At 34.9% G+C, this 23,531-nt stretch overlaps 2 protein-coding genes across 2 annotated transcripts; one reads left to right on the top strand and one right to left on the bottom strand.

Annotated features, from left to right (window-relative positions):
• Positions 1 to 10,177, top strand: LOC100368544 (uncharacterized). Its single transcript, XM_085493382.1, has 8 exons — positions 1 to 143; positions 586 to 669; positions 4,667 to 4,815; positions 5,171 to 5,325; positions 5,690 to 5,829; positions 6,387 to 6,547; positions 7,029 to 7,180; positions 9,165 to 10,177. Exons 1-8 carry the CDS (start codon positions 53 to 55, stop codon positions 9,280 to 9,282), a joined length of 1,050 nt encoding a protein of 349 aa, XP_085349508.1. The 5' UTR covers positions 1 to 52; the 3' UTR covers positions 9,283 to 10,177.
• On the bottom strand, positions 10,034 to 23,075 carry LOC102805495 (TATA box-binding protein-associated factor RNA polymerase I subunit A-like). Its single transcript, XM_006824788.3, has 11 exons — positions 22,952 to 23,075; positions 19,744 to 19,855; positions 17,698 to 17,861; positions 17,243 to 17,307; positions 15,104 to 15,360; positions 14,569 to 14,696; positions 13,205 to 13,357; positions 12,469 to 12,535; positions 12,089 to 12,206; positions 11,096 to 11,253; positions 10,034 to 10,303 (listed from the first exon to the last, which is right to left on the bottom strand). The coding sequence occupies exons 1-11, from the start codon at positions 22,973 to 22,975 to the stop codon at positions 10,173 to 10,175; spliced, it is 1,377 nt and encodes a 458-aa protein (XP_006824851.1). The 5' UTR covers positions 22,976 to 23,075; the 3' UTR covers positions 10,034 to 10,172.
• Positions 23,076 to 23,531: the final 456 nt, after the last annotated feature.

Raw genomic sequence — 23,531 nt, 5'->3', positions numbered from 1 at the left:
ACTGGTCATTTATCGGCAGGGCATTCAGTTGTTGTGCAATAGCAATTATAACATGTGTTCAATAGACTTACCAACAGTTACGAAGTCTGGCGTGTGCTTAGCCAGTGGTACCTTCTTTGGATACGTGCTGCAGAAATCTTCTGGTAAGAATAAGTCATGTCCGCTTTAAAGTTACCATGCGATCGTCGCAAGGGTCACGCAAACAACATTTACGTGCGGTCGCAAGGAAATGCACGTCCCTCATCTGAAGTCATAACATATTCTCTCATCAGTGGTCCATTGATGATAAAAAAGCACAACTTATAAACTTGCAATCATTCTTTGAAATTATCGTATGAATTATTGCTGTTCTGTAACACGAAAACTTGCGTTTGCACTGAATATAGGTCATCTCGTTGGTCATCGTGGGTCACGCAAATCCATGTGTAACTTTGTCCTTTATCGACGATAACAAACATATGTATATAGCATTGCTTTGATTCTCCTTTATAATATCCTTACACTCACAAAAGTTCGACGCTTATTTTGTTTATGCCCAACTATATAATAATTATAAAATATTTTTTTCTCGTTCAATATTTTCAGTTTACACCCCAGATGTGATCAGAAATGCGGCGTTGATGCAGAGCGGCACGCCTCTGAAGATGTGGCTAGCCGCTAGTACTGCAAGTAAGTGCTTGTTTAGAAACCACATCAACTAAACATTGTCTCCAACATTCTGGTGTAAAAACTCTCTATATTCATTCTTCGGGTTTCTCATTTGATTTGCCTTGATTCTAACTTTCCAAGTTTCCATTAATGATTATATTAGGTATTAAAAACTAAAAATGTGATTGAGGTACTCGTGTAATATTTTTTCCTCTATTTTTTTATGAAATTTCTCAAAATGGAATTTGTAACAAAATTATATTATATATACATAAATTTTCATTTTTTGATCAACATAAAGGTAGCTCAGCTGTTATTTATAAAGGATAACTATCTCGACTGAAAATCTTGATAATAATACACTGTCTATAGTGTATTGTACTTTGATAACTATGTGTGTTTAATAATTAAGTGCATAATAATAATAATAATGCATATATTAATGTAGCATCTAAATCCTTAACAACATATTACTCACAGGTGCTGCACAATATTACCTCGGTTATTTGCCATCTCCACTCCCTGGGAAGAATATAAATGCGGCTGCCCCACACTGGTGCTTTAATTTTGTGGTCTGACAAGATATATAACCAAATTATTATGTCATCATTTGTGGTCATTATTAGTCCCCGTTCGGACGCAGTCCAAAAACGGGGACTTATGTTTTGACCTCCGTGTGTCCGTGTGTTCGTGCATCCGTCCGTGCATGCGTGCCTGTATCTTAGAAATGCCTGGACCAATCACACATCACAAACTTCACACATACATCATACATGATATTATACATATGCACGTCAATTTGTTTCACAATCTGATTCAAGATGGCCGAATGGCTGCCATTTTTGTTCTAAAAATCATCAAAATCAAGCATTTCTCGGTTGTGTACAGATGGATTTTGTTCAAACTTGGTATATATGTTGGACATTATAGGACCTTGATGCACATCATTTTGTTTTTCAGATAAGATTCAAAATGGCCGATTGGTGGCCATTTTGTTTTAATGAATGTGGTTCTAGTGCCATATCTCTGACTTGCTGTGACTGATTATGTTCAAATTTTAAATATTCATCATACATCATGTCATAGATATACAGATATATTGGTTTGACAATCCTATTAAAAATGGCCGAATGGTGGCCATTTTTGTGCTAAAAAATCATCAAAATCAAGCATTTCTCGGCTGTTCACAGATGGATTTTGTTCAAACTTGGTATACTAGTATATATGTTGGACATTATAGGACCTTGATGCACATCATTTTGTTTTTCAGATAAGATTCAAAATGGCTGACTGGTGGCCATTTTGTTTTAATGAATGTGGTTCTAGTGCCATATCTCTGACTTGCTGTGACTGATTATGTTCAAATTTTATATATTCATTATACATGTATTCAAAATGGATGATTTTGTTTTAATTATTGCTGTTCCAGAGCAATATCTCTTAATACTCATTTGACGATCAGATACAAATGCCGATCATTTTAATGTTAAACAATCATCATATTCCTGACATTATATATTCCAGCTTATTACTATAAACGAAACTATATATCTTATATTCAATAACTAACGGGACTGTGCCATGCATGGCTTGTTTCATCAAATATTTATAATTGTTAAACCATAGCTACTTAAAACCACCCTTATTATTGCTTGCAGTTGTATTTTTAAATACTGTATTTGCTCTATTATAAGCACATGTGCTTACAGTAAATATAAATGACAAGGACAGGTCTATGGTCAAAATAAGACATATTTCAATGATTTTGCATGCAATAAATACAATACGTTTCATGTGAAATGACGCTGTGCTTCTAATATAGTAAATACTATATTCCTTAGTTGTACGTCATGCCTCAAATACCTTCTGCACACAGGAGTTCTTTCTAAGCTTTCTTTAATTGTTAATTAGATGGAATTAAGCACATACTGATACTAAGTGATGTAGATAAGATCCAGTACCCAGTTACAATGCCCTGCTATATACTCACAATGACTGTGTTCAAATATGTGTATTCCTGACAAGCCAATAGTGTTAACAATACAATGATTGAACTCTAACACGCTAATCTTCCAGTATCAGTATTGTATACATTACTGATTAACAAATCTCGACATGCCACAGAATTTATATTCATATTTCTCACATTTACATCCATTCTGATTAAAACAAGATCCTAGTTTTGGCTTTATTTTTTTCTGCATGTTTTTAATTATTTATTTTTATCATACACTTTTACTTTATAGGAATTTATTATTTATTTGCTATACATGTAATTTTTATAAGTTTTAATAATCGCAAAACCCAACAAGGCAATAGTTAAGGTAATGTAATAATAAAAATAATAAAAATATATAGTAAAATAAAAATAAATAAAATTCACGCCATACATAACATCAGATTTTAATCAAATTGGTTTTCATCAATAATTATTAATTTACAAAAGTTGTTCCTGTGCATTTAATTAAGTGGTATGGTAATTAACGATGTGTGCAATTCAAATAAATAATTTATACAATTGAAGTGTCTTTGGTATCATGATTAATGTCAACATCTTATTTGTGTATCACTAAAGCAAAATTGAACTTGGTTTCTTTTATTTCAGTATAAGTTAATGTTGAACCCTGATCTACAAATTTCTTTTTGCTAGATGATGACAGTGATCTATTCTGACCTATGTCAAGCTCTGCACGTTTGATCATGTGACCAGTTATTAGTGCCCACACAAAAACTGTGGTTTAACCTTTGTGCTTTCTTATCCACTTGTAACTGGCACATGCTTGGACCGATCAAACTGAATGTTCACATTAATGGTGGCTGAATACCAGCTAATTTAATACCAAAAATACGTCAATAACATCCCTTTTTGCCATTCCAGAATTCAGATTTTGTTTTAACTTTGTATATGCACTGTACACCATGGTTCCTTGATGCAAGTCGTGTTATTCTTAAGATAGGTCTCTTTGGTGCCATGACCAACTGGAATGCAGTTCCCAATCCATATTTCTGACTTGCCTGAACCGAAGTTCAGACATAATTTTATGCACATACATCAGCAGTTGTGTCATGATTTTCATATCTGTTTTAAAATGGATTTAGTTCAAATCTGTTGTATGAAAATAAAAATGCCTGAGCTGTTAATTTAACACATTTTGAGAGACTGTATTTTATCTTCAGGAGACGTACAATGCATGTATAATTACACATACACTCAAATATACTTTTACATTAAAAACGATAGTTGTTTGAACAGGCATAAAGACAAGAGACTTCTATAAAGATTTATTAACACCGCTGTTTTAACCAGTGTGAATAATGATTTAGGCTAGCACTGAATGTGCCTCTTGCACATGTCAATCCAGTAAAAGAACTGGTGTCAAATCAGAAACAAAATACATGTAGTAACTTTAGACACTCTCGCTGTCAAGGAAACAGTAGAACAGAACTTTTTAAAAAAAATATATCCACCTTTCTAGAGTGCAATATTGACCCAACTCCACCCCACCCCCAATAAAATTACAGAAAAGTTAAAAGGCAGCTTTTGGTAAAAAGTTACCTTAATTGGAGGTCAAATTTCTTGGCGAAGGAAAACAGATATAAAAAACAAAAAAACAGCAACTTTGTGCCCACACTCAAATTGAGTAGAATGAGTTATGTCCAAAGTTTTTATTCCAAGATACATTTAGCGCATTTAAAAATTGTCACACAGGGAATGTAATTTTATGACAACCATTTCTTATGTGTTACTGTAATCATTACATTTTGTCAGTTTATGCACTTATATCTACATGTGAATTGTACTAAACATTGAGATGAACTACTGGTAAAAACCACACCAGGATTTTGCATTGTTTATCTTGCTCTCAGGGGTATCTCAAATAGATTTATTTATTTAGTTACTTTGCTATTCTGTTTTCATCGTAGATGTTCACAAGTTTGAGCGGCTTGGAAACATCTCTTGTATTATGATATTATTCTCATTTTAGATTATTTATTAGATTTACATTTAATATTACAGACATGGCGGCCCTGGCGATACTTCCTGCAGTTGGTGGGGCAAATATAGTGAAAGAAGCCAAGGCAGATCACTGTGCTAAAGGAGAAAGTCTACCATGCAGTGTTGTGGGTGGATTCATTCATGGTGCTGGCATAGTTATATGTGGGGCTGTTAGTATTCACTATCAAACTATATTTTTTTTGATAACATAAACCACTGGCCCTGACATGAATCGAGCTAAATTCATCTTAGATGTTGTTGGAAATTCATTTTTGCAACAAAATAATATGTAATACCATATACATAAATGAGAGAGGTGTGTGTCTATGAAAGTTACCATGATCTAATGCCAATCTAAATCATATTTCAATGTTCAAGCAAACCATAAATACACTAATCTAAAGTTATAAATAGGATCCCAAATTTGAGCCAGTGTTTAAGTGACTTATAAAATTCCTTTTTTGAACCATTGACAGAAACAAAAGAAAATAGAGATATATTAATAAATCAAATTACATTTTCCAGTGCCCTGCAACCATCCTTGTACAACTTGGTACCGGTACTGAAAACTCTCTTTATACGCTTGGTGGCTATCTAGCAGGGGGTCTCCTATATGGCTTCTTAGATGAAAAGATTGCTTCTATAAGGAGTGAAACCAAGATGCTCAAACGAAAATGCACGTAAGTCAGTAATAGCAAGTGTTTCAAAATGAGTAATCTACATATTAGGCGTGTCCAGTTGTTTTTGATAAAAGTAGCTGCAAAGGTTTATAAAAACAAAAAAGTCAGTGATTATTGTGGTCATTTGCAAGTAATTGACATGTGTATGATGAAGAATTTTGTGCTTTTTTCACTGGGAATATACTGTGAAAAACTTTATTTCCACTTAGAATTTATTTTCGCTGAAGTGATGATTCAGTGAATATGAAATATATTTTTTCCTATATTTTACTTTCAACTCAGTGAAAAAACGTCTTTTCAGCAAAAATAAATTCAGGCTAAAAGAAAGTATTTTATAGTATTTACATGTATTCCTTAATTACAGTTTGGATGACTTTGTAGGATGTAGTTATGCACTACTGGCCATTCCATTATGTGCAGGTATCATGACATTTTTGAAATACTCCTCCGACTATCTCCCAGCTGACTTGAAAACTAGCTGCAATTGTGGATCCATAAAACCAGGTATTCAAAGTAGTACGGTATATTGAATTTCTAATACTGTGTATAAACCATGCAACTAGCCATTCGCACAGCACGTCGTGCCAACTGAGCCATTCTACACTACGTTGTGCCGACTGAGCCAGTCTACACTATGTTGTGCCGACTGAGCCAGTCTACACTATGTTGTGCCGACTGAGCCAGTCTACACTATGTTGTGCCGACTGAGCCAGTCTACACTACGTCATGCCGACTGAGCCAGTCTACACTATGTTGTGCCGACTGAGCCAGTCTACACTATGTTGTGCCGACTGAGCCAGTCTACACTATGTCATGCCGACTGAGCCAGTCCACACTACGTCATGCCGACTGAGCCAGTCCACACTACGTCATGCCGACTGAACCAGTCCACACTACGTCATGCCGACTGAGCCAGTCCACACTATGTCATGCCGACTGAGCCAGTCCACACTACGTCATGCCGACTGAGCCAGTCCGCACTACGTCATGCCGACTGAGCCAGTCCACACTACGTCATGCCGATTGTGACACCTATTCATTGTTTACTCTTATTACCATAGGTTTAGTCCTGGGTTTTGTCAATATCCCGATATTGCTGGCCGTCAGAAAGATGATTGGTTGCAGCAGTAGTTGCATCACTCTGGCATCTCAGATCGTTCCAAAGTCAGTATCTTCGAAGTATCTTGACGCACACAGGTCGGGCTTCAAAAAATGGTGGCAGGTATGTTAACTTTGTATCTTTGAACCCGCAAAGAATTGTAAATATCATTGGTAAAAGTGTGTCATTGGCAATATGATTATTATTCATGATGATTATGGATTTTCAGTGTATTTTTAACTGTTGTGGTATTGAAATAAGTTTCCAGATAATTTGTTTAGGCAGTAAATGTCTTTGAGATTGATGGTTAATGTTGTAATTGTAAATTTTAGCAATTAACACATTTTTTACAGCGACCATGTCCTATGGTTCTCCTTCAGTAAGATTATGTAATGGTGGCAAACCCCACACAGGTACAGCCTGTTGTCCAGAATTCATATTGTTATTGAATTTTCCAAAACATTGTTATTTAATTTGTGGTATTTAAGTGAGACAATATTTTGAATTTGTTTTTCATGATAGTAGATGCTTGCTAAATTCATAAATGTGACATTTACATCTGGCAGTTATAGCACTTTTATGAATTTCATGTTTATTTCAACAGGTTCTGTTCACAGCAGGGGCTGTAGGTGGTGCTTACATTGCAGCAAGAGGATCAGACTCTTTAAACACAGTGACTGGAGTTTCCAAGCCAGCTGCATTCTTTGGTGCCATGACAATGATATTTGGTGCAAGACTGGCTAGTGGTTGTGTCTGGTAAGTCAAAACAAGCTGCATTCATTGGTGCCATGACAATGATATTTGGTGCAAGACTGGCTAGTGGTTGTGTCTGGTAAGTCAAAACAAGCTGCATTCATTGGTGCCATGACAATGATATTTGGTGCAAGACTGGCTAGTGAATGTGTCTGGTAAGTCAAAGCAAGCTGCATTCTTTGGTGCCATGACAATGATATTTGGTGCAAGACTGGCTAGTGGTTGTGTCTGGTAAGTCAAAACAAGCTGCATTCATTGGTGCCATGACAATGATATTTGGTGCAAGACTGGCTAGTGGATGTGTCTGGTAAGTCAAAGCAAGCTGCATTCATTGGTGCCATGACAATGATATTTGGTGCAAGACTGGCTAGTGGATGTGTCTGGTAAGTCAAAACAAGCTGCATTCATTGGTGCCATGACAATGATATTTGGTGCAAGACTGGCTAGTGGATGTGTCTGGTAAGTCAAAGCAAGCTGCATTCATTGGTGCCATGACAATGATATTTGGTGCAAGACTGGCTAGTGGATGTGTCTGGTAAGTCAAAACAAGCTGCATTCATTGGTGCCATGACAATGATATTTGGTGCAAGACTGGCTAGTGGTTGTGTCTGGTAAGTCAAAGCAAGCTGCATTCATTGGTGCCATGACAATGATATTTGGTGCAAGACTGGCTAGTGGATGTGTCTGGTAAGTCAAAACAAACTGCATTCATTGGTGCCATGACAATGATATTTGGTGCAAGACTGGCTAGTGGATGTGTCTGGTAAGTCAAAACAAGCTGCATTCATTGGTGCCATGACAATGATATTTGGTGCAAGACTGGCTAGTGGTTGTGTCTGGTAAGTCAAAACAAGCTGTATTCATTGGTGCCATGACAATGATATTTGGTGCAAGACTGGCTAGTGGTTGTGTCTGGTAAGTCAAAACAAGCTGCATTCATTGGTGCCATGACAATGATATTTGGTGCAAGACTGGCTAGTGGTTGTGTCTGGTAAGTCAAAGCAAGCTGCATTCTTTGGTGCCATGACAATGATATTTGGTGCAAGACTGGCTAGTGGTTGTGTCTGGTAAGTCAAAACAAGCTGCATTCATTGGTGCCATGACAATGATATTTGGTGCAAGACTGGCTAGTGGTTGTGTCTGGTAAGTCAAAACAAGCTGCATTCATTGGTGCCATGACAATGATATTTGGTGCAAGACTGGCTAGTGGTTGTGTCTGGTAAGTCAAAACAAGCTGCATTCTTTGGTGCCATGACAATGATATTTGGTGCAAGACTGGCTAGTGGTTGTGTCTGGTAAGTCAAAACAAGCTGCATTCATTGGTGCCATGACAATGATATGTGGTGCAAGACTGGCTAGTGGTTGTGTCTGGTAAGTCAAAGCAAGCTGCATTCTTTGGTGCCATGACAATGATATTTGGTGCAAGACTGGCTAGTGGATGTGTCTGGTAAGTCAAAACAAGCTGCATTCATTGGTGCCATGACAATGATATGTGGTGCAAGACTGGCTAGTGGATGTGTCTGGTAAGTCAAAACAAGCTGCATTCATTGGTGCCATGACAATGATATTTGGTGCAAGACTGGCTAGTGGATGTGTCTGGTAAGTCAAAACAAGCTGCATTCATTGGTGCCATGACAATGATATTTGGTGCAAGACTGGCTAGTGGTTGTGTCTGGTAAGTCAAAACAAGCTGCATTCATTGGTGCCATGACAATGATATTTGGTACAAGACTGGCTAGTGGATGTGTCTACACTACAACACATACTATAGTACATGCAATGTAACATAATTAACCCAACACATACATTCAGACACTCATAACTTGAAATCTAACAAGCTATATTCCAAACAGGTGGTCCCCCCTCCACATAATGAACACAAGTGCATTACTGTAGCAGCCAGAAAACACAAAACTAGATGGAACAGCAAACATTAAGTGGATTGAATTCTGGGTAATATTTGACCACCATTTTGTATTTCTTTCAGTGGCCATGGTGTTACTGGCGTCAGCTTACTGTCTCTCCAATCACTGTCAGTAACTGCTACAACTATTGCTGGAGGTGTGGTTGCTGTGAAAGCACTTCAAAGCATGGATCTTTTTTAATCCTGGCTTATCCCATTCTTCCACACCACCAGTACATCAGCCAAGAAATTAAGTACCTCAATCATTTATAATGGTGCCCTCTAGTGACCACTTTAAGAAATTGGATATATTTTGTCAATATTATTGAATCAAGAGAAGGGGATTTAAGAGGATCATTATGCAGATCAGTTCAGGAAGAGATTATAATTATTTTAAGGATATAATCCTGGATTTGTAGCAGTATACAACTGATGTGATATACAATGAAGATCCCAATTTCAAGTCAAACGATTTGCAAATTATCACAAAATCGCCTGGGTATTTACAGAAATATTAGTTATATATTACTTGTTTGTTGGTGTTTCTGAATTCTCGGTGGTTTAGCTACGTCACATTCTATGTTGCTAAGACGCACATCGCTGTAAAGTGTACATATAGAGTCCGTGCAAAGTGCTCAACTCAACTTTAAAGTAATTCTAAACAACCAAATTTATATATGTTGTACATGAGGAGTAATCTTGTTACACTGTTCAAGAGAATCTCAACAACTATTCCAAAGTACAGTTATCTATCTACATAAAATAGGATCTTCATCTCATATCACGACATGGATATCAAAGTTGTAAACCCTTGTCTTATATACCCTTGATATATTGTGTTATTTAGTTATAGCAGTATTATAAAGAATGTTTACACAAGTGTATGTACGCTATTCATATGGGTGATTAAGTTAGTACACACTTCTGGACAAATGTTCTCATAAACACTAGAATATTGTAAACTATTTTTATAAAGGTATGAAATATTACTAGACCTTTCATACTAGTATTTCATCCCAAAAAATACCAAAAACTTTCTAACTTTCAATAAAACGAATGTACAAAATTGTTATTGTTAATAAAGAACTGTTACTATGTCCGTTTCTTTTTTCTTGGGCTTGTTGTACAACTGTTGTTTCTTTTGAGTTTACAGACATTCTTCAACATCTTGTTAAATGCTTTATCCTGCAAATGGTTTTTTACACTCATCACAAAGGGATTCTCTGCCAAAAAAGGAAATAGAACTGAATTTCAGATCAATGCATGCATAAATTGACTTTATGTGAATAGCATTGTTGACGTAACAGCCACCAACATTAAATTTTGCTGACATATCACCAACCAATTCAATTTTGATGACATATCCACCAACCAATTCAATTTTGATGACATATCCACCAACCAATTCAATTTTGATGACATATCCACCAACCAATTCAATTTTGATGACATATCCACCAACCAATTCAATTTTGATGACATATCCACCAACCAATTCAATTTTGATGACATATCCACCAACCAATTCAATTTTGATGACATATCCACCAACCAATTCAATTTTGATGACATATCCACCAACCAATTCAATTTTGATGACATATCCACCAACCAATTCAATTTTGATGACATGTCACCAACCAATTCAATTTTGATGACATATCCACCAACCAATTCAATTTTGATGACATATCACCAACCAATTCAATTTTGATGACATGTCCATCAATTCAATTTTGATGACATGTCCATCAATTCAATTTTGATGACATGTCCACCAATTCAATTTGATGACATATCACGAAAATAGTATTTGTTTTACCAAAAATGAGAAAAATATTTGCCAAAAATAGAGAATTGAAGATATTACTAATATTTAGATATTTATTATAAAAAGGAATGAACATAAAATGTAAGTATGTTTATGAATTCAAGCCTTTGTACAATGTGTGATCAAAATCACCTCACATATATAAAATGATTGTATAATATCAGTAACTATAATAATACATTACCTATATCAATAAGTAAAGCTGCTATAACTGCCTTGGATTTCAGCAGATCACTACAGTCACATGTATCTATTTGATCTACCCTGAAATGATACTGTGGCCACCAATTGTTTCTAATACGCCAACAGTCTCCTAATGCTGTCACTTCATTTGTAGCTGCACTAGGAATAAAAAATGAAAAGATCAAAGGATTTGGCAAGATTTCTGTATTGCAAGTACAGTATCTGTACAAGTCTGTGTTGTCACAGCAAGTCTCAGATGTATTGGGGCAGCCAATTTGCAAACTCGCTAGCGAATTGGCTAACTGCTCGGGTTTTGACTGAATGGTTGGCTTTGGAATCTCGCTTGCGCCGACTCGTGGTCGCGTCCACTCTGGGTGAGCCTATATTGCATTAGGGGACTCAGAATGCTTTTACGTACGTAGCCAGGTACATGTTTGGATTCCCCTGAATGATTTGCTTTGCGAGGCGTAATAATGTATAAGTAGTTTTCCTGGTAAGTCTGAGAATAGTCCGAGCGATTAATTCACCGATATTTACTATATATATGGGGGTAGCCATCTTGAACACTGATTGAAACTAAATAAAGAGACAAGTTGAGAAACAGATTCCTACAAATCAGGGAGAAAACAAACTTTCACATCCAAACGATTCGTTGTGGTAACATTAAGCCAACCGCTAATAAAATTCGACATCACTTCATTACATGAAGAACACAGAACACTTTCCCTGGTATATTTGAAAGCAAAATCGCCATCCAACTGTAAGGCCGTCGCTGACAAGCTTCTAAAGTATGACGACCGTCCCTGCCAGGGTTCCTACTGTTATATAGATTCACCCAAAGTAGGCGTGTCCACAAGACGGCGCCAGCGAGATTCGAAAGCCAACCGTTTAGTCAAAACCAAAGCAGTTAGCCAGTTCGCTAGCACGTTTGCAAATTTGCTGCCCCAATATTTCTGAGACTTGCTGTAATCTGAGTTTAATTGTCTGTACTTACTTCCTATATATATTAACTATTACATCAGCTAATAGCTGCCATGGCTTTACCGCAGTCTGCCAGCATGCATAGTCCAGCATATCAAACAAGTAAGGAAGTGTTAATGTTTCACTTGCACCTAAACAAAGAAAATAGTTTTTACATTCATATACCATATTCAGTTATCGCATAAACATATTGTATTGGAATTGTAAACTAGAGCTGAATTTACATAAGATAAATACACCAGAAACACTTGTGAGGTTTATATAATAACTCATTTTAACAAACTGTCCTGATTTTAATATATATATACTGGTATATAATGAGCTACATAGGTATCTCTCTGGAATAGATTATCACTTATATGAAATCAATTATATAAAGAATTACATACGTACCACAGGTGTGCACTATTGTACACAGATCAATTGCTAACTCATCAGAGGGAATTAACGATAATATATCCTGTCAAAAATTGAAAAGAAAAGTTTTTTTCAAAATAAATAGATCAATCAGTTTGTCATTTGAATGTTAAAATTTTTCCTTATTTGTGTTAAACTATAACATTATTGTCATACATTGAGCAATTACCAGGGATATATATTGATAAGTTGTTATTTAAACAAAATTTGAAATTATGCTTATCTGAATTTGATTTAGTCTATTATAAAATTTTATTTGTTATTATAAGTTATGTTTATTCATGTTTATTTAGTAATTATTACATCTTGTGTGATTTCTACAATAAAAATTGTATCAGAGTATACTACACCATTACATATGTTACAATGATTTATATGTTTTTAGTACTGCACATGAATTTAATCATTGATATGAACTTTTTAATAATATTGATCTCAGAGCAGACAAATTGATGAAATATATCAAAAACAAAATATTAGGTGGTTGGAAGTAGATGAATAATATTACCGGTAGTATTAAAATGGATTTTTTTAACTGTGACCAACATAAGTAAGCAGTGCTTAGCAACCAGCCCTTGCAAATTGCATACACATCAGTCCCACTGCAGCATCACTAAAAGATGTAAATTTACTTTTGATAAAAATTACGACAGCCTAAAAAATGTAAATCACAAAAATCCTAATCCACTGTCATAATAAACAAAATAAATACCTTTAATATTGATATAAGCTTGGATGGTTCAGGGTTATTTCTTTTTAAGAATTGATACAAGTACTTGTGAGCATTTGGGTTTTCCGCATTGGTTTCAGCATACTTTTCCAAGATGTGTTTTGCATCAGCTGTTCTCCCATAATACTCCAAAATCTGAATGAAAAGTTGTTTGTGACAAAGTAATTAATAACAACATTTTTATCAAAAAAACACTGCTAACAAGACCCATAAAAGGATAGGCATTTTGAACCACTGAGAAACACTTGAACAGAGACAAGGTTTTCTATTTACTGAAGGACTTGATCATATCATATGATAAACAAGTTCACATGGATTTAATTTTAATAGTGGATTATGCTTTTCAGCAGCGCAATTTGTGAAATTAAAACCCAGTGTAACAGATTTAGTGCAGTTATTTCGCGTACAGGCAGTTTTGTTGATAACGCACTCTACATAGACATTTGCTTGATTATCTACACCGCTCATGTTTGGCGTTCTAGTTGTATTGTGAATTATATTTGCATGTTTGTGGATGTAGAGTGGAGTGTTACCGGTGTTGTTACCGCCAGTGTATGATTTTGCCACAATGCGACACTGCAGAGTTGTTATGGAAATGCTGCCTCATAACCTGAATCGCGTTACTGGGCGTAACAAACATAGTTCGTGCTGATAGTTAATTAAGGCACATTGTTATATTTTCAATACTGCATTTGTATATCATTTAAATCAATTGAATTTGTTTTACAAAAAAAAAAAAATGAGTATTTCCATAACTGTAATACTCGTTAACTGGTACAGCCATTTTTACCAACCATCTTAATCAACGCAACGTTTCTGAAGTGTACGGAGTATATTTTGCTTAGCGTGTCAACTAATAGGCCCACGAGGTATGATATTTTGTGCTATATAGTATGTAATAATGCAAAGATTATTCAGATTACCTTTGAGTTCTATGTAAGGCATTTTGAGTGTTTACTACTGACATTTGTAGGTGTTAGCCTCATGCCACTTGTATATTGCATCACTCTTTATTTACATTGTGGCGCTAATCAGTTCGTGAATTATTTGAGTTGTGTATTTTAGTCATTACCGAGATCAAATTATTCAGCTGACCATATCCAGTATTAATGCATTTACTACTACCAATCTAATGTGCAATAGAATTGTTGTAATTCAGCCGTAATTTCTGTAACTTAACATCGATACCGAGATTGTGTTTTATTTTACACCAGATCTGACGGTATACTTATAACGTCACAGCAAATGAATATGCCATCAGTGAAAGATTGTTCGCCTCTGGGTCATTGGTTGATGCAGTAAACAATGAATGCATCTACATTATTTAGCTTAACGAGTATACTTACTTCAACATGCTTTGTGACGAATATATCCCATATTCCTGGTTTATCAGTGATATCATCCAAGTATGACACGGCAGTTCTGGCATGCGTACTCGGAAGAGTCTCCTCTGTACCGGAGTCACTGGCTGCATCTGTACACAAATAATATTGCTGATTTAAATAATCATGGGATTTCATGAGCTCCAGAACTGGATTGAACGGACATATTTAAAATGAAAAACCTTTTATATCATATCATTGGTACCATTGTGAGAATGAAATGAAATGCACAAATTTAACATGAATAACACAAATTTTCTTCAAAATATTCTGTCAGAAACCATTTTGTAAAATTGTGTTAGCAGCCACTTTTGAACTGATGCAAAGAAACTGACCAGAAATAAATCATATTTCTTTTTTTCCTCCTGCATTATTTGTAACAACTTATGTAAATGTGAAAACAAAGTGTGTAACCTATTGTAGTAAGTTATCAACATCTAGCACTACTTCAGCGTCAAATCATTGCCTGGAATTGCTGTAAATGTCAAAGTTATCTTACCGATTTCTTTCTCCACATCCATCATCTCATCTTTATCTTCGGCCCACAAGACATACTCTATCATACCACAGTAAAGTTTAGTTATATACACCCATTCATCTTGGGCCACGCCTTCTTCATCACTGACAAAACTTTTTGTATACCTCTTGAGTTTGATCGCTCTGTAAGCTTCTTCTATATCACCTTTACTTAGAAAATAAAATGCCTTCTCCAAGGATTTTTGAGCTCTATGATGACTAGTAACAGTCTCCATCTTTCTGAGTTGGGCATCAAGAAATAAATCGAGTTATGCTCTATTTGACTTGAATAGCACACAAAACAGGTCCAATTTTAATATTTTTTGTCAATGAAGTGTAGATTTAATTTTACTTAAGGTGGAGATGCAGTTTACCTGACAGGTATTTTAATTAGTTAATTAGGAAACCAAGATGACCTCCCTTGTCCACAAAACTATATATTTTCGGAAAGCTTATTGTATGAATTTTAAATTTGTGTTAGTATTTTTTTTCATGGACACTGTAGTTTGAAATATACACAAAAATGTGCTTTTTTGGTCAAAAGTGATTTAAACAAAATTAGCTCCTAAACCATGCTTCTTCTTCCTGTCAAAATTGGTTTATGGGTACATCTGTTTACTATGAAGAAAGCGTCGTCTTGAAAACTGTCTACCAGTTGTCAATTTTGCAGGGCAGCAGCCCAAATTTCACTACTTCAAGTTTATGCATAAATTAACACCCAGGCTAGTTGTCTGTACGATTGTTGTAACACCGTTCAACCAAAAACAATACCTGACGGCGTTTTATAGATAAACACATTGTCAATCATTTGTAAAAATTTCAAAACAAAAGGTCAAAGCGTCTAGAAGCTATTTTTTTTTAAAGTTCTGGGATGTGCACCAAAATGAAGCTGAGATAATTGCTAATTTGCATAACAATTCACTCAGTAAGAAGTTTGCTAATGCTCGTAATAAAAATTTAAATGTATTATCGTTTTGTTAAAAGTTAAATATAGTGCATAATATGGAGATTCCGTCATTTTTTTTTTTACCATGTTTCTTTTTTTATTATTTATGTACAGCCTTGCTAAATCTTGCTTAGCATTCAAAAGAGAGAATGTTCGCACCTGTTATCTATATTTTAAAATCATTTTTTGAGTATGTTCCACTATTCACAATTCTACAAAATTTTAACAGTCTATAGCCAAGACTGTTTGGATAATAAAAAGCCAAAAAAAAAATGTTACTCCCAAGTGCCCACAAACCTGCATCTCTACCTTAAAAGGGTACATTCTGCATATTTGTAATCCACTTTTTAATTAATATACTTTTAATATTATTCCACATTACTGATATCAGCAGAGCCCTGTGCAAATAGGTGAGGATCAATTGGCTAGGAGTCAATTCGTTAACAAAATGTTATGACGTGTAAAAATATACGGGTCAATGAAAAAATACACATGAATGAAATTCAAAGACAGCTATGACAGTATCAGGTCACTTTATTTGGATAACTCGCCCAAATGTGCACAAATGACATCGGAAATTTTAAATATATAAACACCATTAAAATGTCTGGTTCTACACTATTACAAACATGTACAACAGATGACTCTGCAACATTGCTGTGAGAAACATTTTTTTGATTATGTCCCATATAATTCAAAAGATACAATTCCACTTGAATGTAGTTTCGGTATAAGACGATAAACAGAATTCTTCCAGCTCCGATAAAAAAATAGGCCAATTTCAAAAATCTATGCCAAGCAAGTATGTTTTTCCAAATTCCAAGGATAAAAAAAGAATAAAGTGAGAAAGAAAGAAACAAAGCTAAATTAAAAGTTTCAGAAGCTTAGGTTTAGTAAAGGGGGGAAGGTAAGGTACAATTATATTAATATAAATTGAACCATACCTTCCCCCTTAACTAAACCTATGCTTCGCAAACTTGACTTAAATTCATTATGAAAATAGTGAGGGTCGTCACAATGTAGGTCCTGTTGACAAGTTGTTGGAAAGTAAAATTTTATTTATTTTATTTTGCTTCATAATGAAAATTATAGCCACCAAACCACATTTGTACTTGTGACATACTGAATGTATGCAGGTCAGTTGCACCAAGTGAGGGCGCTGTATTTTCTACCTACCCAAAGAACAAATCAACTATTCCAGGAGATGCCTTAGCATGGTTGTATATAATTTCTGCACCACACTGTGAGAGAAAATACAAAGAAAATGTCTTTACTTCATAGCATGTCATTCATCTTCAGTCTTGCATTTAGTTGACTTGTAGAAATTTATATTCAACTTATTGAATTGACAGAAACATACATTGTGTCATTTTAACCTCATACATGTAGCTCAGATATTGTTGCTATTGTGAAGGCTATACTGGAGATCCCCTGTACACATTATGTGTGAAGAATGGAATGTTGGAGATATGATGACAGGAATAACGACATCTATTGTCAGAAATAATATTGTACATACTGTAAGTTGCAATAAATGTGATAATATTGTGAATGAAGACCATTGTTGACTCCACATTCGCTATACCAACATTTTGTAAACAAAGTAGAATAGAAGCAATAACGTAACTCACCTTCCATATTACTTCCTCCATCTCTTGCGGCTCCAGGCATAACGACTCAATTACTTGATTTGCTTCTCGCCAGCGATGGTTCAGCAGACATTCTCTCAATAAGTACAGCAAAGGAGCCGAAGTGGCAACTCGGTTGTTCAACGGAACCCAAGGTTTCTTGGAAGCTAGAAAAATGGTACCAACAAAATAGTTACATCTCAAGATATTTTTTGCAGCAAACAACCAATACAGTAATAGTTGCCGATGAAATGCCCAAATTTACGATCTGTGTCTTTCTGAAATATACATTTATTAATATTGTTTTTAAAAATAATAAATCATATTCGAGTAAATTTGAGATGTTTTTTGTGTTGAAGCCATGCGCCCTATCATGACGCTGTTGACTGTTTCCAGTTTTACGACCCCCCCCCCAAATGCCAAAATATAGGAAAAAAAACATATCGGTACTTTTTAATAATATATAATTTATATTCGTTTTTTTTTTTCAAAGGGTTTTAGAAAAAGTTGTTTTCACAACAAATATATTTACAATGGTTACATGGAATGGGGCTCTTCTTACAGTGACATATACAGTGCAAATTATACTGCAAATCCTTTTGCCGCACGACTGTCTTCATTAGCAAAGGGTTAGGGTTTCTGGGTTACAAGATAAGTTCTGTAAGCTCAGTACCAAAACATTTTAAAGAACCAGACTCCGGACCAGCATATCGCTGCGATGGGTTTCAGAAAAGAGAGATACTTCATCAAAATCAGGTGATCACCTGAGTATTGGTCAAACAGGAAATCACACAGCACTTCCATTCGCCAACTGTTTTTATTTTCACTGTTTATAAATTTCTGAATTGTTTGATAATGGGTTTTGAATGATGACTTGATACCTTTGCGATCAAACAAACCTCGTTTTGACTTGTTCTGTGTGCGTAATAATTCGTAGACTGAGAATCCAGACTCTAAACAACTGAAGTGACTAAATGTTTTTCGACCAAGTAATTTTAATGTAATGTCGTAGCTATGACAATCGTATTACATGAATCATACTGGTGCTTTAGAACATTGGTAAAATAGAAATATGAAGTTTGTTATACAATGTATGTCGTTCTCATTTTTAATAAATCAAATGCCGTCATCTGCGCACTTGTCCTCACTGTGACTGACCATTTCAACTTGATGTAGTTAGTTTTAGTAGCTGTGATTCATAAACTACGGATACAGTATATTAGGTCATTTATTATTTTTCCATATCACTGATCATTATAATTCAATGCTTATAATATTAAAGCATTTTATTTTGAAATACTTAAATAAGTAGATGGGGTCAGCATATCTTTTCCATAAGGCTGTTGATCTTAGTGCCCAGCTACTCTACAATTGACAGATGTCACATCTGACTCAACACTATACCGACAGTCTTGATAATCTGTGTTCATTATGGTACAATCTTCCCTCAATAAATAAGTACATGTAAGTCAATTTAGTTAAACAACAAGAAAATTGAATAAGAATCCACCCTTTCTGCACTAGTGGCTATGGGCACTGATCAACGACTTCCCCCAGTGATAACACTAGGAGTATTTTTGTATGCAAATGAGAAGCTAATGAGGACTATCGATGAGCCCAGTTTTGAGGTACAATAAAATGGTCATTGTCGCAGACTTTAAAACCATTCTTTTTAATTACAAATATTAATTTTGTCCTGAAACACATAAACCATAATAATTTTGAACAAAAAAATAGCAAGCATTTCATCAGCACTTAAAAGAGCAAAGCAAAATGGACACTTGAGAAAAAATGCATTTAAATGCACATGGATCACAACAACTGCCCTTTCAACAATCACATGTTTTTAATTTATATATATGACAAACATTATATGCAAATAATAATAATATGTAAATGTTACGCAAATTTGTTATACAATATAAGTATTTGGCTTGGAATAATCAGCAAATACTATGCAAACTAGCATGTAAATTTGTACTGGCACAATGGTTTAAATTTCTAGTGAAAACAATTGTTCTTGACTTTAATATTCAGAAAACTACTCACATCTTAGTTCCCAATCAGACGCTACACTTGCGTCACTGATGGATATTACACTAGCAACATCATCAGAGTCTGAATCACAGTGACTTTGGCCAGGATCAAGTCCATCAACACTCTGAAATGAACAGAAAAACGCATGAATGACAACCTGTTGTACTGCTTGATCTATTGAAGATGGTTTTACTAGTGTGATGGTTCTTGCATACTGATTGAATATCAGTGTCTGTCAGTGCTAGTGATGTGTGCAGCTGGCCATTAAAAATTGTTTAATTTGTTTTATCGAATTCAAATGATGATTAAAAAGAACCAATCACAACTTGGAACTTTTTTATTTATTTGTAACATTATCAGTAATAAAAATCCCAATGTGGATACAACAAAAATAATTTCAACATGTCTGGGTTGTTTTTGGCGTGAGATTGATTGTTTTTTGTGCGTTCTCACGTGGAAAGAAAAATGCGCGAGAACCCTTATAGGGTTTTGCGTCCCAATCTCACGTGCGTGAGATTGATTGTTTTTTAGTGCGTTCTCACGTGGAAAGAAAAATGCATGAGAACCCTTTCCACATGAGAACGCACTAAAAAACAATCATTCTCACGCACGTGAGATCGGGATCTAACGCATTCTCGATTTTCACGTGAGAACGCACTTAAAAACAATCATTCTCACGCACGTGAGTTTGGGACGCAAAACCCCATAAGGGATCTCACGCATTTTTCTTTTTCACGTGAGAACGCAATAAAAAACAATCATTCTCACGTACGTGGGATTGGGACGCAAAACCCTATAAGGGATCTAACGCATTTTTCTTTTTCACATGAGAACGCACTAAAAAAAATCATTCTCCCGGACGTGAGATCGGACTCAAAACGCAATGTTTCTTTTCACGTGAGAACGCACTAAAAAACAGCCATTCTCACGCACGTGAGAATGGGACACAAAACCCCATAAGGGATCTCACGCATTTTTCTTTTTCACGTGAGAACGCACTAAAAAACAATCATTCTCACGCACGTGAGATTGGTACGCAATGTTTCTTTTTCACGTGAGAACACACTAAAAAATAGCCATTCTCACGCACGTGAGAACTGACCGGAAACTGTCAAACTCCCGCACGAAAAAGTAATTACGTTACAATGGCTAATTTCCAGCCCAACTCACGTACGTGAGAAAGACGTGAGAATGGTCAAATTTTTGACCTATAAATAACTCGATATGTATGATAGACAGTACAAGCATCATTCTATAGTCCCACTAAACATACATGTACTTTGCGCCATTGTCACAATAACCTCATATTTATACTATTAATATTTTACATATCCACAGTAAGACACATTAAAGATTTAGGAATGATTTCAGAGTAGAACTTTATATTTTACATATTAATAATGAGTACAACTTAATTTTTTTTTAGTTCAGTTAAAATTTGTTTCACAATTTAAACTACTGTCATACTATGGTGTGTTTCATTGTAATCTGTATAAACTAGTACGGTGATGATGTAACCATTTTGAGAATTTAGTAGAATTAAAAAAGTTAAAAAAAAAAATAGTGTTGATAAAAGTGTCAAATCTATACATGTTATTGTAGCCCTTGTAACATTTTATTTACCTCAAACTACTATAGAACAGACAAGTAATGCTGCTTCTTCTTTGGTTAGATGTGTGCCACATTTGTTTTGGGGCTTAACATTTTAATCCAATAAACAATCGACCGAACTAATGAGCCTATAACTTAATAACGCAATGTCCTATATTATTTCATCAAATAATGTAAGATAGTGCGAGATGTACACAGGGAGTAGTATTAGTTGGGTTGTAGTTCATTTTCTGTTTTGGTTAAATGCTCTCCACAAATGCGACAAAACATATGAAAGTTATTTCTATGTTTATTCTCCTTGTTTCTGTAATTATACAAAAAACAAAAATAGAGCTTCGGTTCCTGCTGAATATTAAATGACATCAATCGCTTAGCTGCGAGAGCAAATCAAGTTTTCAAACGCATTGTCCACAAAAACTATGAAGTGTCCCCACAACGGAACACTGTCAATGCAAACACCGCTATTTGACCTTTATAGAAACAGTTCGACAAATTCTGGGAAAAGTCTAAATAATTAGAAATGTTACTATAAATTTGCTTAACCATAACTTGTGCAAATTAGTACGGAAATTATATTCCAATTAACTCTATCTATTTGAGCGTCTTATGATTTTTTTTGTTTTTTTAGTGTTAGCAGAGGTACATTACTTGCAATGCGCATAGTACTGTATGGTGACATCATGCCAAGATCCCATTCAAGGCTCATTTTGTAGTTAGCGAGACTGATGCTACGACCTTCTGACATGACATGTATTACCACATTCATAATGAAAAAATGTATATAATACATCAAAAATGTACAGAAAATATAGTTATCGTAATCTGTCATATCGTGAGCAGCTATTTTGATCCACCTGGACATCCCAGTATCCTAGTTACCTCGGGCATGCCCATTCGCATTTTTCTGAATTGGAACGCTTATGCGAGAGCGAGATTGAAACAGGATCTTGGTATCATGTCACAGTAGTTGCAAACCCCAAGTAATGTACCTCTGGTGTTATTGTACTTTTTCATCAAAAGATCAAATATTGGGTACAATAGCAATAAATATTCATAATTCTACTCTATTCTATCAACAAAACTTGGCAAGAACCCTGTAGCACTGGAAAAGATACGAGATTCTCCCACCAAAGATCAATTTTCAACCCAAAATTCTTTGCAAAATCCAATACTAGTATGATGGAAGTATTTTTCTTGCCCCAGAGTCCTCAGTCTGAGCCTAGTGTAGCAGCTATATTCAATTTATCAAATTACAAATTTATGACAAATTTAGTAATGAAAATAAATTCATATCATTACTAAGTGACGAGAAAATATCAATTCCTTTAGCACAATATTTAAAAAAACTGTTTTAATACAAGACAGCAGCACCTACATAAAGATAAAACTAAGCCACATTCCTTGTACATGTATACACATTTTTATCCTTTTTTTTCTTTATGCTTTTTGTTTCTTTACTTTTTATGTAGTTATTTTTCTTTTACTAATATCTGATTTGTAACCCTTTTCCTCCGGGGGGATGTTGTGTGTTAATAAATAAATATCAACTTTTCCAGCAAAAACGTTATGAACATCAGTATTTTCTCACGCGCTTGATATTTAAACTTACATCGGATTCGACAACGTCAGACATCAGATTAAATTAACGGCAACTGCCACCACTGTTAAGTAACCGTTCTGCCCCAAACAAATCCTCTTCACATTTTTATAACACACGTTTTTCTGTTTACAGCGTTGTCGTTAAATTCGAATTCGGATTCAGACTATAATTGCGGTTTCAAAAAAAAAAGGATAAAGTTACGAGGAACAAAATTATTAAGTAGAGGCGATCGGTTTACTGAACATACACATAAAAACACCGACCAAAGCCCGCGATCAACATCGGATTTACGATGACAATGTGAATGTATAATTTTAACAGCAATAAGACAGTAAGAATCTATGAATTACATGATAATATATCTGACACCAACTTCAAAACCGCATTTGTCTGTTCGTTATTTATCTTCTCGTTACAGTTTCTGTTGACCACTTATCTTACAGAAATATTCCTCGTTTAAGCACATGTGTATATTCCATAATTAAGCACATCAAATTCATTCAAACGAAAGAAATATTCTGTTTTATCAACCGAAACAGTTTATTAAATAATTATATCTTTCATACAGGAGAAATTAATTGCAAATGCA

The sequence above is a fragment of the Saccoglossus kowalevskii genome, chromosome 2 (assembly GCF_978046115.1).
Source record: "Saccoglossus kowalevskii chromosome 2, keSacKowa6.1, whole genome shotgun sequence".
Taxonomy (NCBI): Eukaryota; Metazoa; Hemichordata; class Enteropneusta; family Harrimaniidae; genus Saccoglossus; species Saccoglossus kowalevskii.
This window is presented reverse-complemented; position numbering and strand designations above follow the sequence as displayed.